This window comes from Sporothrix schenckii (genome assembly GCF_000961545.1).
Source record: "Sporothrix schenckii 1099-18 chromosome Unknown Cont41, whole genome shotgun sequence".
In the NCBI taxonomy this organism is placed as follows: domain Eukaryota; kingdom Fungi; phylum Ascomycota; class Sordariomycetes; order Ophiostomatales; family Ophiostomataceae; genus Sporothrix; species Sporothrix schenckii.
The window spans coordinates 3,149,356-3,162,692 of NW_015971142.1; the positions used below are offsets into that span (position 1 = coordinate 3,149,356).

Sequence of the window (13,337 nt, forward strand, 5' to 3'; positions counted from 1 at the left end):
CTGACGAAATATTTTACTATTAGCTACCAAAGACACACAATAGTGTTCGGCGTTGATAGTCTCCGACAATGACAGTTGGAAATGGCTCAGATAAGACTTACCAGACTTCTTTAGGAAGAGTAGGTGATGATGCTCGAAAGGGACCGAGACACGTAGAGTCAAAAAGGAAGCACAACGAAGTTGAAACGGGAAATAAAGCCACAACACAACAAGCAAGTGCAGCTGGCAAGTCAAAAAGAACCGCCAAATGCAAGATGATGTGAGTCAAAAACAAAAAGAGACGTGAAGCGAGATCAATAGAAGTGGGAGAAGAAAGGAAAGAAGAGCCAGGAAAGCGGACATGGTGAGTGGGAAAAACACAAAACAAGTCAGTCTTGGGGCATACAAATTTCTTGAAACAGGAAGGTGCGAACGCGTCTTAACAACAGAGACAGAGGAAGTTGCGAGCATGTCCAGAGCAGGAAGGAGCGACCTGGTTCTCGAAGTTTTGGGAAGGCACGCGCTGGTCGGTCGCGACAAGGTCCAGCCGAGGAAGGAGCGAAAGGTGGCATGGCCCTTGGAGAATGTCCCTCAGAAAGAAGCCTGGCTCTCGTCTTTTTCCGGTCAAAGTGACATCTCATATCATCAAGACATTCACGGGGCTTAACGGGGTGGTATTCGTGGCCTTTCAAACCGTTTACTTTGTGGTTGGACGGCATTGAAGCGTCACGACACATTCGGAAGCCTGAACTCGCGAGCTAGTTGACAAATTTTACATCTCACTCACAAACGACTTTGACGGAGAATACGATAAAATATGTATTAGCAGTCGGGTGTTGCACGATAGGAGGGCGGCCTTTAAAGTTGTCTCTGGCAATAGATACGTCTTTTCTTTGTTTTGGTGCTTTCGACATGGTATGACGCGATTGGATATGCATCACAGTACACGGCTCGTTTCCTGCAGTAAAAAGAAAGACGATGAAGCAGGCCATGGCAAGCAGGAAACAGGACGGGAGATACACTTATGCTTATATTATTTATTGTTGGGATTCTACATTCTTTCAGGTAAAGAGGGACCTTGTTGTATACCATTCTCGGTTGGTATTCTAGCTCCTTTTCTTTCTACAAAAGAATATTGCCAGTTTTTACTTTATACACAGTAATGGGGCCAGAGTATGTGAGTGGCTTCATTTAGATCTATTGAATGTGCCCACGACCTTTATTTACTTTCCATGAGCACCTAGTCACAAGTCTTTCATTGCCAGTCCCAAAAATAAATAAATAAAAGGTGTCTGTGTATTTTTTTTTTTAAAAAAAAGGAGTAAACAGAATTGCGCTATTTTCAACTCAGAACCTTTGATTTTTCTCCCATGCAAAAGCTATAGAAAAATCACATAGTGCACAGTATTATTTCCGTATTTGTGGCGCATAATAATGGCCCGGCCGGTGTTGCTGGTTCATAAGCCGAGATAGCAGAATCCGTGCGTATGCAACGGACCAGTGGCGCAATGGTAACGCGTCGGATTCCAGTAAAATGGTGCTTCCCGAAGATTGTCCGTTCAATTCGGGCCTGGTTCAACTCAGTTATTTTTACCTCCAAAAGCGTGATTCTTATTTTTTTGCGTCTTTTTTCACTGGCCTTCCTTGGAGCCGTCTTCTCGACGGGGCACAACTCCATTTTAGCCTCCACATCAAACACTCCCCGTAAGTGGAGGTTCTTGCCAGTTTGGTGGTGGGACCGTTGCCTTTGAAGGTCACGTGCATTTCCCCGCCTGGCCCGCATCAATATGATAGAGCTTTGGAGCTGTTTTAGATTGGTGGCAGCCTAGCGGCGGTTGCTGTCCCTGCCCTTGTATCGAACATGACATGCAGCAGCTTCCTTTTTATGTGACGACGACACCGACTCCAACCACGACATCCGATTTAGTCTATCACCTCCGTTCTTTGCCTACTACATCCTAGGATAGATGGTTCAATAGACGCTGCTGTCGAGCGTGGCCTAACACAGGCGCTAAAGTATTTCCTGCCGCACACATCCTGGCGACCATGCCGCGGCGGCCGCAGGCATACGACGACTACGGCGTAGCCGTGCAAGATGTAAGTTTTCTACAACCACCAAAGGACTTGCCCTGAAGACCGGATATTGACCTGCGTGATTTGCCGCCAAGATCATCTTGTCTTCCTCCGACACCGACTTCATCGACCAACTTATCCCAGTCTTACGCGATGCGACTACCAACGGCGGCCGGCCGGTCAACCTGACGCAAAGCCTGGCGCAATATGTCGACGACCGTGACGCCGAGATCGAGACAATCGGTCTCACGAAGCACGAAGAGTTTCTAGGCTCCGTCAACCAGCTGCAAAAGGTCCGCGAAGGCACCGTGGCATTGACGGCCGAGATCCTCGAGCTTAACCAGTCCATCCAAGCGAGTACTGAGAAGCTTGCAGAGCAAAAGCGCAATCTCGTCGACACCCGGGCGGTCCGACAGAACATCTCTGATGCAGCAGACGCTCTGCGCGAGTCGCTGCGGATCCTGCATGCCGTCAACCACGCGCACGAGCTAATCCGCAAGAAGAAGTACTATGGGGCACTGAAGTCTCTTGAAGATCTGCAGAATGAGCATCTGGTGCCCATCATCCAGAACAAGTACGCCACACAGCACCAGCTGGCCGACCTGATCCAGCGCTCGATCCCCGCGTCGCAAAAGACCATCTCCGAGGCGGTCATGACCGACCTCAACACATGGCTGTACCGCGTGCGCGAGACGTCGCAATTCCTGGGCGAGGTTGCCTTTTATCACACGGACATTCGGCGTACGCGAATGAAGGAGCGCGTCGAGCAGAATGGGTTCTTGAAGCACTTCAAGCTCAACTCAGCCATCGAGCTGGTCTTCGATGAGAGCGAAGAGTTTGACGTGCTCGACAACGACGAAGTGAACGTGGACTTTACACCGTTGTTTGAGGCCCTGCACATCCACGACGCCCTTGGCCAGAGCGACAGGTTCCGTGCCGACTACGCGGCAACACGGCGACAGCAAAAGGATCTGCTCATGCCAACGTCGGTAAAGTTGGAGGACGATGATGACGGCTCGTCACTTAGCAGTCTTCTTGAGGGAGTTGCAGGCTTTGCCATTATTGAAAAGGCCACCATGCGGAAGGCACCACAGCTGCGGTCAACGGTTGATGTGGACGAGCTATGGGACTCCATGTGCCAGACAGTCATCAATCTCATCACGAAGGCTCTCCGCGACGTTAACAACGCCGAGGTCCTCTTGAAAGTCAAGGGCGTCATTGCGTTGTTTATCCAAACCATGGAGGGTTGGGGTTACTCGGTCACGATGCTAGACAACTTCTTGCTCCGGTTGTTTGACAAGTACGCTGAGCTCCTGAAGCGGCGCTTCAGCGAAGACTTCCAGGAAATCGTGTCAACCGACGACTACATGCCCATGACGATCAACACTCTTGAGGAGTACGAGAAGGTTGTCAATGTCAGCTGGTTTACGCAGGAAAAACCGTTATCCGAGTTGACATTCCCTTATGTCCTGCCATTTTCTCAGATGTACCCACTCTGCTGCATTGACATCCGCAACTTTCTTAACCAATTCTACTTTTTCTCCGACGACCATTTCCAGCATGCTAGCGTCATCGACGAGACACTGCGCAAGGTAAACCCCCTCGCACCAGTAGAAGGAAATATAAGGAAACCGCAAAGTCGTATGGTTGTTGCTAACGTTTTAGTCTCTGGATGAGCTTTTGAACGACAAGATCTGCAAGTCTCTTGTGGAACGGTTAAGCTCTCAATACCTTGGCCAGATTGTGCAAATTCTGATCAACCTGGAACACTTCGAAACGGCTGGCCAAGAGCTAGAGCAGCTACTGATCCGGGCACGTTCGTCGACGTCGGCTGGTGGGCCTGTCAGTTTGACGGCCACAGAGCAATTCCGGAGCAACAAAAAGACGGCCGAGAAGCGCATCTTTGAGTTGGTCAACTCCAAGATTGACGATCTAGTAGATACGGCCGAGTACGACTGGATGGCCCCGACACCGCAATCGGAGCCGAGCAACTACATCCAGACACTCACCCGGTATCTGTCCAACATTATGAGCTCAACATTGCTCAGTCTGCCGCGAGAAATCAAGGAGCTCATTTACTACGACGCTCTGAACCACGCTGCAGACCGCATTCTGATGCTCCCCTTGGCTCCTGAAGTCAAGTACATCAACCCCAACGGTGTCGCCGACCTTGCGCGCGATGTCCAGTACCTCACCGAGTTTGTAGGCAGCCTCGACAACGCATTCATGTTGGAGCAGAACCTGGATGAATTGCAGCAGTCTGTGGCTTTGATGCAGGCCGAGAACGCCGACGAATTTTACGACATCACGACGCGGAACAAGAAGTTTGGCCGTGTGAATGCCCAAAACGGTGCGATCTTGCTAGAGAAGGTGACACACGCCGTGGAGGGACCGAACCGGGCGGCACAAGGCTTGGCCAACTTCTCGAGCAGATTTGGTTTACGGTGAGCGTGACTGCTCTGCTGCGCCATGATATCAATGACCTGTCAATGTACGCGGGAGTGTAAAGTTCGGAACAGCTTTTTGTATATACTGTTTTTATATAGCGTACTTGTTCTTCTATTTCGATTTGTTTCCTTGTCTCTGGAAAGTCAGATTATGCGTTGCAAGATAGCGGATGATTTCGACGTGCTCAAAAAATAAAGTATGCAAATGTAAAGAAATTGCTAACTCTTCTGAGTGGAGCAGTTGCAGATACACTATAAAAGCCAAGACGAAGAACACCGACGTAGCATTAGAATAAACGGTCCAAGAACATATATTTTCCTCTTGCCCAATATCCATCTTTAAAAGAATACAAAAATAACTTTAGGACAAGAAAGCAAAAGTGAAAGATGAAACATTGATATCGCGAGGGAATAGAAACCTAAAACGTGAAGGGAAATAGTGTAGAGGTTGGACGGGGAAACAAGGTACGTAAAGAAGAAAAAAGAACCGCTCGCCACTATTTCCAACAAGCACAAATGGACAATTCATGGTAGCCCTATGTTTCCGCCCTATTATGCGCCGCCCTGTATATGTTGGTCAGTTCATATACCAATTATAAATACATAAAGTACAAGGCGCCTAGACTCATCTTGCATTACGTACCTGGGGAGGAGGCATGGAATACGTGTTGTACATGTTGGGGTCCATGTCCGCATACATTGGCGCCTGGCCCTGGCCATAGCCGGCTGGAGCACCTGTTTGGCCCTGCACAGGATACATACCAGGCTGCCGGTAGTCAGCCTCACCACCCAGAGGATGCGTGCCCATGGACGCGTACTCGGCGAGCGCGTGGTTGGCGCCTGGGATCTGTTGGCCGGCACCGGCGCCGCCAGCAACGCCCTGCTGGGCAGCCGCCGCTGCAGCCGCCGCCGCGGCCGCCGCAGCGGCAACGTTCGCTGATGCGGCGTTGGCACCAGCGGCCCCGCTTGGGTTAGAGCTGCCTCTCTTGGGGTGGCTCGTGGCCTCTTCGCGGGGAACAATGTCAATGAGGAAGTCAAACATATCGGACTTGGCGAGTGCGGACGCAATATCGGAGCGCTGGAGGGTGCGGCGCTTGTTCTCTTCGGCGTGGATCCAGGCGCGCATGGTGAGCTCCGTGATGAAGATGTCGCAACCCTTGGCAAACAAGATAGGCGCCTCGGCAGAGATCATCTTGACTTCGGGGTCGGCCTTCATGACCTTCTTTATACGGGCGAGGGGCAACTGGTGCAACTTGTAGTCATGTGTGTCGCTCTCGAGGTGGTTGATGGTCTGCTGCCAGTACGTCGTGAGGATGTCCTTGTACGGACCCGTGAGACCTTGGTGGACCTAGATCCGGACAATAAGCATTAGTTGTGAGCAACGGCAAATGCAAAGATTGGGATCGAGTTGGGACGCACGTTGGCCCATGGGCCTGTGTAAAGCTCTGAAGGCGCATAACCTTGTTGGGAGAGCTGGAAGGCATAGTTAGTATCGGCACCGTCGAAAGGGGCGATGGCGCATCCAATGTAACAGCTCGCAATGCTTGCGCAGTGAGAGGAGGGAGGACTGGGACACGAACCGCAGCGCTGGCGCCTAGAGTACATGCGAAATCGAGGGTTAGCACGTTGGTCGCATATGCAGGTGAGAGGTCGGCTGGCACGGGACGGGAAGGGCAGAGCAAGGCCCATTGACCGCAATCCAGGGCGATCAAAGAAGAAAGTGTATGCCAAACGACGTACCGTAATGGCCGCCATGGCTTGTATCGTACACGGCTTGCTGGGCGCGTCCGGCTTGGCCCTGGGCGTTGCCCGGGGTGGCGTTGGTAGCGGGTTGGTTGTTGGCGTCCATGGCCGACGAATTGGAGCGCGAGCGCAACGATGGTGATTTGGAGAGGCGATGCGCAAAGCAGAGGATGCAGCGATGATGGATGGGCGACGACGCCAATGGGTCGATGCGGTGTTGAAGACAACGGAGGAAGCTTGCAAGAAGCTCCGGGCCGGTTTTCGGTGGTCGTGGAGGATAATGCTTCTAGTAGTGGGGGTTTAGTTGGCTGGCGCGTGTGGCTGGGCTAGTGTGCCTGGAATGGACTGCAGCACGAGTGACGGGGCGACGAGGTGAGGCGCGAGGAATATTGCGCGGCAAAAAAGACGGCTGAACAAAGTCGGACTGCGACAGAGTCTAACGGATTTGTAAACGCAAAAATACAAAGAGCTTCCAATTTGTGTGATTTTCTTCTCCCGGGTGAAAGCAGAGATAGCAATTAGGCGACAGGCGGACCAAGCAGGCGGGAGAGAAAGGTTGCGCGAAGACTACTGACAGAAAAATTAAAATAAAACAAAGAACAAAGAACAAAAAGAAAGCAGCAAACGCAGAATATCACAGCTCTCAGAAAACGTCAGCGGTCATGAGAAGGCTGGTAACGTGCCCGCTTGCTGGGGGGGAAGAGGCTGGCTGCAGTATACAGGTGACAAGGCAGGTGCGGATGCGCGCCCAGTTTTGTTTACTTCGCGATCCGGCCTAGCGGGGTCGCCGTGCCTCGTTCCTTCCTTGTTTGTCAAAGCAGCCAGGCAAGGCCAAGCAAGGCCCGGGAAGGCTCTCAGAGCTTTTACGAGGGGAAAAGGTGGGCGCCTCGCAGCTTGCTTCTCGTTGGTTCAGAAGTCGTCTCCTCCACCCCGTTTCGCCCGCCATCTTGGTCAGACTGGGGTCGACCAGGGCCGTTCGCTGGGACAAAGACCAGACCAACGAGTCCGTTTTTTCGTTTTTGGCACCCCTTTGCTGGCTCTTGATTTGCTCCTTCCGCGGCGCGGCCTTGATTGGCGGAGTCGGGTGATTGGCCAGTGATGATAGAGCTTCGCCGACAAGAACGAGGATTGGACGAATCGCCGGTGGAGTCGTCGGTCGTCCTTGCCATTCCGTCTTGCCGCATTTTACTTTCTTCAACAAACACAATGGGAAGGAAGATGTGCCAGACTACCGGCGCATTGTGAAAGGCAATGGCGCACTTGCCCGGTCTGGTTGGATGGAGCACGCGCACTCTCCTTCTCTCACTTGCGCCCCTCGGTGGCCCGGTCATGCCTTCCTCGCTGGGGAGAAGTCGTGTATTTTGATTGCTCGACAAGGCAGGGCCCATCCACAAATGGAGCCACTCAGCTCTTTCTGTTCAGTTTGCCCATTTCTCTCAGGTGAATAATACAAAATGGCCCCGAATTTCAATCAAGCCATTCGTTGGTCGCGACCGGACGAGCCAGTAGAAGAGACGGATAGCAGGACACCGTGCATGGTCGAGGCATTGGGAGATCGAAAAGTAGTGGGTAGAATAGAAAAGCAAATTATGACGAAATGACGCACCTTATTTTTGACTGGATGCGTTTATTCCAGAGTCCGTTTTGCGTGTATTTCTTAAAGATTGTCGACTGTTCTAGGAAGGAACGCAATCGGTGATATAAATAAAAAATAAAATAGCAAATAAAAGGAAGCACGGGCTCCTGTCTTCGCGCTTGTTTCTGGATCTCTTTATCGTCCAAAGCTGTGAATGAGGCAGGAATCGACAGGTAACGAAAAATAGGGTCCGGAAATTCAAGAACAAGACATCCCAGTATATAACGTTTAAGATTTGCGGGTGGGGGAAAAGCTTGCAGCTGGTGTAGGCGTGTGGGAGGGCGAGGCGCAAAAGGATGTCTCTTACGTGTTTGGGTGTCTTTTTCTCTGCATTTCCTTGTTGCTTTTCCGCGCAAGACAACAAAAGCGGTCAGTGAAATGTGAATGGCTGGTTGGGCATCAGCCGCCGCATTGTGGGCCTCCAACGTAGTCGGACTGTGGTGGCCTCGCGCCTGTGCCCAACCCACCCCGCGGCGTGCCGGTGTGGATCGTGCTGTCGTGCCAGCACAGCAGCGGTGGGCATCTGACAGCCAGCATGCATTACGTTGTACGTTGTTGTATGTCGTATTGGTGGCAGTGCGATTTCGTCGCCTTGTTTATCAGGCATGATTAGTCACTTTCAGACTGATTTTGGCGTACGCGCTAGTATCAAGATGACTAAGTTAAGGTCCCCACTTAATTTCTTCAGGGACGACGAAAAAATTGCTGCAATGAAATGTCCGACTTGCGTGTCTGCTCTTCCAGCTCTCTTTCCTCTCTTCTTTTTGCATGTTCCATCCACAAACACAACCATGGCGACAACAATAGAAGATCTGACCGAAAGTCAGATCGACGCCCTCTTTCTGGAGGCTGAAGAACGGCTAGCTGAAAAGAATAACGCAGCTGTGTTGGCAGCTCACGGCCGGCCTTTCCAAGTCTCCGTTGCCAACGAGGCCAAGAAGGCGGCCGAAGAGGCTGCTGCCAGCAAAGAGGTCACGGCCCGCAAGACGGACGGCGTGACAATCCGTGTCGCGCAGCTCGAGAAGAAGAAGAACAAGGTACGTTTGCTTGATGGTTGTTGATTGTCCTTGCTTTGTTTCCGCCTTGCGCCTTCCAACACACTGCATGAAAAGATGAAAACTATCCCAATAAAATTGAGGCATTGGGTGATCTCGTTATGGGTGACCCCTTGCAAACACATGATTTTATTCTTTATCATAGTTACTCTGATCTCTTTATTTTGTACTGTTTTTGCAGTTCTATGTTGTTTTGTCACGTTTCACCAACAAGACACTCGAAACTAACTGCTTGGCAAAAGGAACCTGACAGTGCTGGCCCCGACTGGTTTGGTCTGCAGAAGACCGTCCTGACGCCCGAAGCTAAGCGCGAGTTCCAGATCCTGCGCATGCGTGGCATCCTTGACCCGAAGCAGCACTTCAAGAAAGACAACCGCAAGAACATGATTCCCAAATATTCCGTGTTTGGCACCATCCTGGAGGGCACGGCCAAGGGCGAGCGTGATCGCCTGACGCGCAAGCAGCGCAAAAACACCATGGTCGAAGAGGTTTTGGCGTCACAGGAGTACAACCAGCAGTTCAAGCGCCGGTACAACAAGATCCAGGAGAAGAATGCCAGCGGCAAGAAGGGCTTCTACAAGAAGCTTGTTGCTGGTCGACGTCGCCGGCCTTGATATGGCCAACGACTGCTGCCTCGCTCGTATCGCTCTTGGCTTTTCTTCACCAGTTGGAAAGGCCAGGGCGTGCGGCACGAGGCAGCACCCCAGATCATACAAATAAATTCTGCAGCGAAAGCCAGGGCAGTCCAATGTGCCGCGCCCTGGCAGGCCTTCGTCTAGCCACGTACCCGACAAGGTGTTTCCACACAGGGCCGTCGAAAGACGGAAATCATGCCGAACGAACACAACGGGCTTGCTAAAGAGCTCCAGAGAGCGCTCAACGAAGAGCTGAAATGCCAGCTGTGTTGTCCACGCATTGCAGCGAGGCAAATATGCCTCGCTCGAGCCGCCGTTAGACGGCGAAGGCTCTTGCAGCGGTTCTCAAATTCTTAGCACAGACAAATTAGTACATGTTTATTGCCGAGGAAATGAATAATCAACTGCAACTCAAGGCAAAGTGTGAAGAGACTATAAGATTTAATGTTGGGGATTGTTTCAAAGCTCCCTAAAAATCACACAGTGTGTAATACAGTGCATATTCTATCAATTACGGTATGGTGCCGCTTCGGTGCTGGGCGAGACTAAGAACGCGCCAAAAATCTGCAGACAGCATCAAATCTTTCTAGGCCAGCATCGAGCCGAGTCAGGAGGACATCCCTCGTCTCCCTCACGACACAGCGACACAAAATGAACGCACCGCCATTAATACGGTCACTTCGGCGGACCTTTCAGGTCCAGATGGTAGGTCCAAGCCGCAATGGTATCCGAAACCCAAAGCAATCTCCGTGACTAATGGGGCCTCGTTCTTAGCCGACCGCAAGATGTGCATGGCAACAGGTCATGCGACCGGCACAGTACCGCTTCAACAGCTCCTTGTGAGTTCTCGCAGTGCGACGAAGGGAATGTCGATATACTTTGAGTGCCGATTCATCTAACAACAGCTCTACCATGATCGCAGACGGTCGTCGACATCCTCACAGCAGGCCAATGAACTGTAGGTTATCCCGTTGCACACCACGTCCGATTGCACCTCTCTTCGTGGCCCAGCATCTAGAACTGACACGTTGTTCTTTCTCTCTCACAGACCAACGAAATCGACGACGACTGAAAGTGGCCCCACTGACAACGCGCGTGTCCCCCGCTCCGTCCAGGCGCTATATCTGGCACCCCTCCGTCGCGAGGCCGAGTATGGTGTGCCCTCGGCTGACCTGCAGCTGCGCTCGTACAGCAGGCGTGGTCTTATCCTCTTTTCCGACTTTGCCCTGCGCGCTGCCTACTACCTCGGCCTGCCGGCGTTCGGCCCCGTGCCGCTGCCGCGCATCACGGAGCGCTGGACGGTGCCCCGGTCGCATTTCATTCACAAGAAGTCGCAGGAGAACTTTGAGCGCATCACGTCGCGGCGGCTGATCCAGATCCGTGACGGCAATCCGGAGACGGTGCAGATCTGGCTGGCGTTTTTGCGGAAGCACGCATACCCGGGCATCGGCATGAAGGCCAACATGTGGGAGTTTGAAAAGCTTGGTACGCTGTGTTCCTCCCCGTCCCCGTCCCCGTTCACTCGATCCTTGAACAATGGCGTACTAACCACACTAACCCCCTCCAGGTGTTGGCAAGGCCATGGATGCTGCAGCGGGCGAAGCCAAGGGCCTGCTGGAACCCCAATGGGACCACGCGGGCGCGGGCAAGATTCCTACGACGGTGGCCCGGGCCAAGGCCCTGGAAGAGCTGGCGAAGAAGGAGGGCTATGCCCAGACGGTCCAGCGGATCAAGGAGGAGCTCGTTACGTCGCGGCAAATGGTGGCTGGCGGCAGATAGGAGAGAGACGAAGGAGGGTCATGATATGTCTAGAAAGAGAGCGTTTGAGTTGCACACTTTGTACTAGTAGAAAAAATCACGTTTTCCCAGTTGTACACAATCACATTTAACGACTGCCGTTAGGTCCTCATTTAAGAAAGATTGCTAAATACAGTATAATTATTTGATATGTTTTATAGCATGACGAGGCTCTTAATGTGGTGTTGCTAACTGCCGCCTTCTCGTTATCCGTGCGGGCTGTAAACAGTCTGGCCTAGAATAGTCACTAAAATTTTATGCCCGCCAAAAAATCACCAGATGCCTCTCCCGCCAATTCCACCAGCATTCAACGACGGCCACAACAGAGCCCGCCTCGTCTAGTCAATTCATAATTGTTTGCATCGCGTTCTAGAATACCGCTTTCTTGCATTCGCTCTCCACGGACACAATGCAGATTGCCCGGCCACTGCTCTCTGCAGCCCGGGTTTGCCGGTCTCGGAACGCCCAGTCAAAAAGCAGCTCTGCAGCCTCACTACCTCTCCTCTACAGCCCATGCCGTCGTTGTCTCTCAGAAGGCCGCAGGCTGCAGATTCCACAAGAGCAAAAGCAGCCGCCGTCTCCATCACCATCGCCACCACCCTCATCGCCTACAGATGCGCCAAGTGGCGCCATCATCTTCTCCGGCATCCAGCCGACCGGCGTGCCGCACCTGGGCAATTACCTGGGTGCGCTGCTGCGCTGGGTCCAGCTGCAAGAGGGTGCCGCCGGCGACACGAGCACGCAGCTATACTACTCGGTCGTGGATCTGCATGCGCTGACGTCCGTACAGACGGCCAGCGACAACAGCGGCGCAGTCCTGCGCCAGCGGCGTCGCGAGACGCTGGCCGCGTTGTTGGCTATCGGCCTGGACCCAGACCGGTGCGTGCTCTTCTACCAGTCGGCTGCATCGGCACACTCGGAGCTCATGTGGCTCCTGAGCTGCACAGCGTCGGTCGGGTACCTGTCACGCATGACGCAGTGGAAGAGCAAACTGCACCTCAAAGACGACGCGTCGTTTGCCGACGACAAGGCTCGCGCGGCCCTCAAGCTCGGCCTCTTTTCGTACCCCGTGCTCATGGCCGCCGACGTGCTCGTCCACCGCGCCACGCACGTCCCCGTCGGCGAAGACCAGTGCCAGCACCTCGAGTTTGCCCGCGAATGCGCCGCGGCCTTCAACCACGTCCACGGCCAACCGCTGCTTGTGCCACCCGCGACGCTGCTCTCGCCCGCGCGCCGCATCATGTCACTGCAGCAGCCGACGCAAAAGATGTCCAAATCGAGCACGGACGCGCGCTCGCGCATCCTGCTCACCGACGACGCCAAGACGATCCATGACAAGATCATGGGTGCCCGGACCGACTCGACGAATGCCGTGTCCTACGACCGCGAAAACCGGCCGGCCGTGTCCAATCTGCTGGAACTCCTGGCCCTGATGGAAGGCGACGACAACAGTCCCTACAGCGCGGCCACGACGTCCAACGCCAGCGTGCAGGCCACCGCACAGGCTCTCGCCACGGAGATGCACGGCAAGTCACTGGGCCAGCTCAAGAAACGCGTGGCCGATGCTGCTGTGCAGCGCCTATCCAGTATTCGTGAACGGTTCACTGACGTGCTGGAGCGTGATGGTGGCGCATATCTCGACCGTGTCGCCGAGCATGGTGCCAAGAAAGCAAAAAAAAACAGTGAAGAGACCATGGATGCCGTGAGAACGGCAATTGGCCTGTAATTGTAATGTGTGGCGCCAGGGTAGAAGGACGTCGATGTAGACGTCAGTATCTATCTGCTGTGTAAGAGTATCGAATCACGCATCCGTGGCAGCTGAAGCCAGCTTTGAAACGAAAAGGTTCAAATTCCATTCATCGTCTATCCTGTTCGCTATCTGATTTGTGAAATTGCCTTTTATTTTATCGTGTCTGTTGCGTAGTGTTGGTGTGGGGATTGAAAGAGACAGATGCAAATCGCCAAACAAAAC

The 13,337-nt window shown here is 53.0% G+C and overlaps 5 protein-coding genes and 1 non-coding gene across 6 annotated transcripts; 5 read left to right on the top strand and 1 right to left on the bottom strand.

The window, feature by feature from the left end:
- Positions 1 to 1,473: 1,473 nt before the first annotated feature.
- On the top strand, positions 1,474 to 1,557 carry SPSK_11217. Its single transcript has one exon. It is a non-coding gene; the product is annotated as a tRNA-Trp (tRNA).
- Positions 1,558 to 2,025: 468 nt separating this feature from the next.
- SPSK_07076 (Rab GTPase-binding exocyst subunit SEC15) lies at positions 2,026 to 4,500 on the top strand (the record flags this gene model as incomplete). Its single annotated transcript, XM_016733745.1, has 3 exons — positions 2,026 to 2,076; positions 2,148 to 3,644; positions 3,718 to 4,500. 3 exons carry the CDS (start codon positions 2,026 to 2,028, stop codon positions 4,498 to 4,500), a joined length of 2,331 nt encoding a protein of 776 aa, XP_016591348.1.
- Positions 4,501 to 5,051: 551 nt separating this feature from the next.
- Positions 5,052 to 6,254, bottom strand: SPSK_07638 (uncharacterized protein; the record flags this gene model as incomplete). Its single annotated transcript, XM_016734297.1, has 3 exons — positions 5,052 to 5,063; positions 5,143 to 5,847; positions 5,919 to 6,254. 3 exons carry the CDS (start codon positions 6,252 to 6,254, stop codon positions 5,052 to 5,054), a joined length of 1,053 nt encoding a protein of 350 aa, XP_016591349.1.
- Positions 6,255 to 8,669: 2,415 nt separating this feature from the next.
- Positions 8,670 to 9,547, top strand: SPSK_07848 (nucleolus protein required for cell; the record flags this gene model as incomplete). The annotated part of the gene is made up of 2 exons (XM_016734502.1): positions 8,670 to 8,915; positions 9,176 to 9,547. 2 exons carry the CDS (start codon positions 8,670 to 8,672, stop codon positions 9,545 to 9,547), a joined length of 618 nt encoding a protein of 205 aa, XP_016591350.1.
- Positions 9,548 to 10,219: 672 nt separating this feature from the next.
- SPSK_07680 (mitochondrial 37S ribosomal protein RSM10) lies at positions 10,220 to 11,347 on the top strand (the record flags this gene model as incomplete). Its single annotated transcript, XM_016734337.1, has 5 exons — positions 10,220 to 10,273; positions 10,343 to 10,407; positions 10,491 to 10,526; positions 10,617 to 11,053; positions 11,136 to 11,347. The coding sequence occupies 5 exons, from the start codon at positions 10,220 to 10,222 to the stop codon at positions 11,345 to 11,347; spliced, it is 804 nt and encodes a 267-aa protein (XP_016591351.1).
- A 427-nt stretch (positions 11,348 to 11,774) lies between these two features.
- SPSK_07571 (tryptophanyl-tRNA synthetase) lies at positions 11,775 to 13,091 on the top strand (the record flags this gene model as incomplete). The annotated part of the gene is made up of 1 exon (XM_016734230.1): positions 11,775 to 13,091. One exon carries the CDS (start codon positions 11,775 to 11,777, stop codon positions 13,089 to 13,091), a length of 1,317 nt encoding a protein of 438 aa, XP_016591352.1.
- Between the last annotated feature and the right edge of the window lie 246 nt (positions 13,092 to 13,337).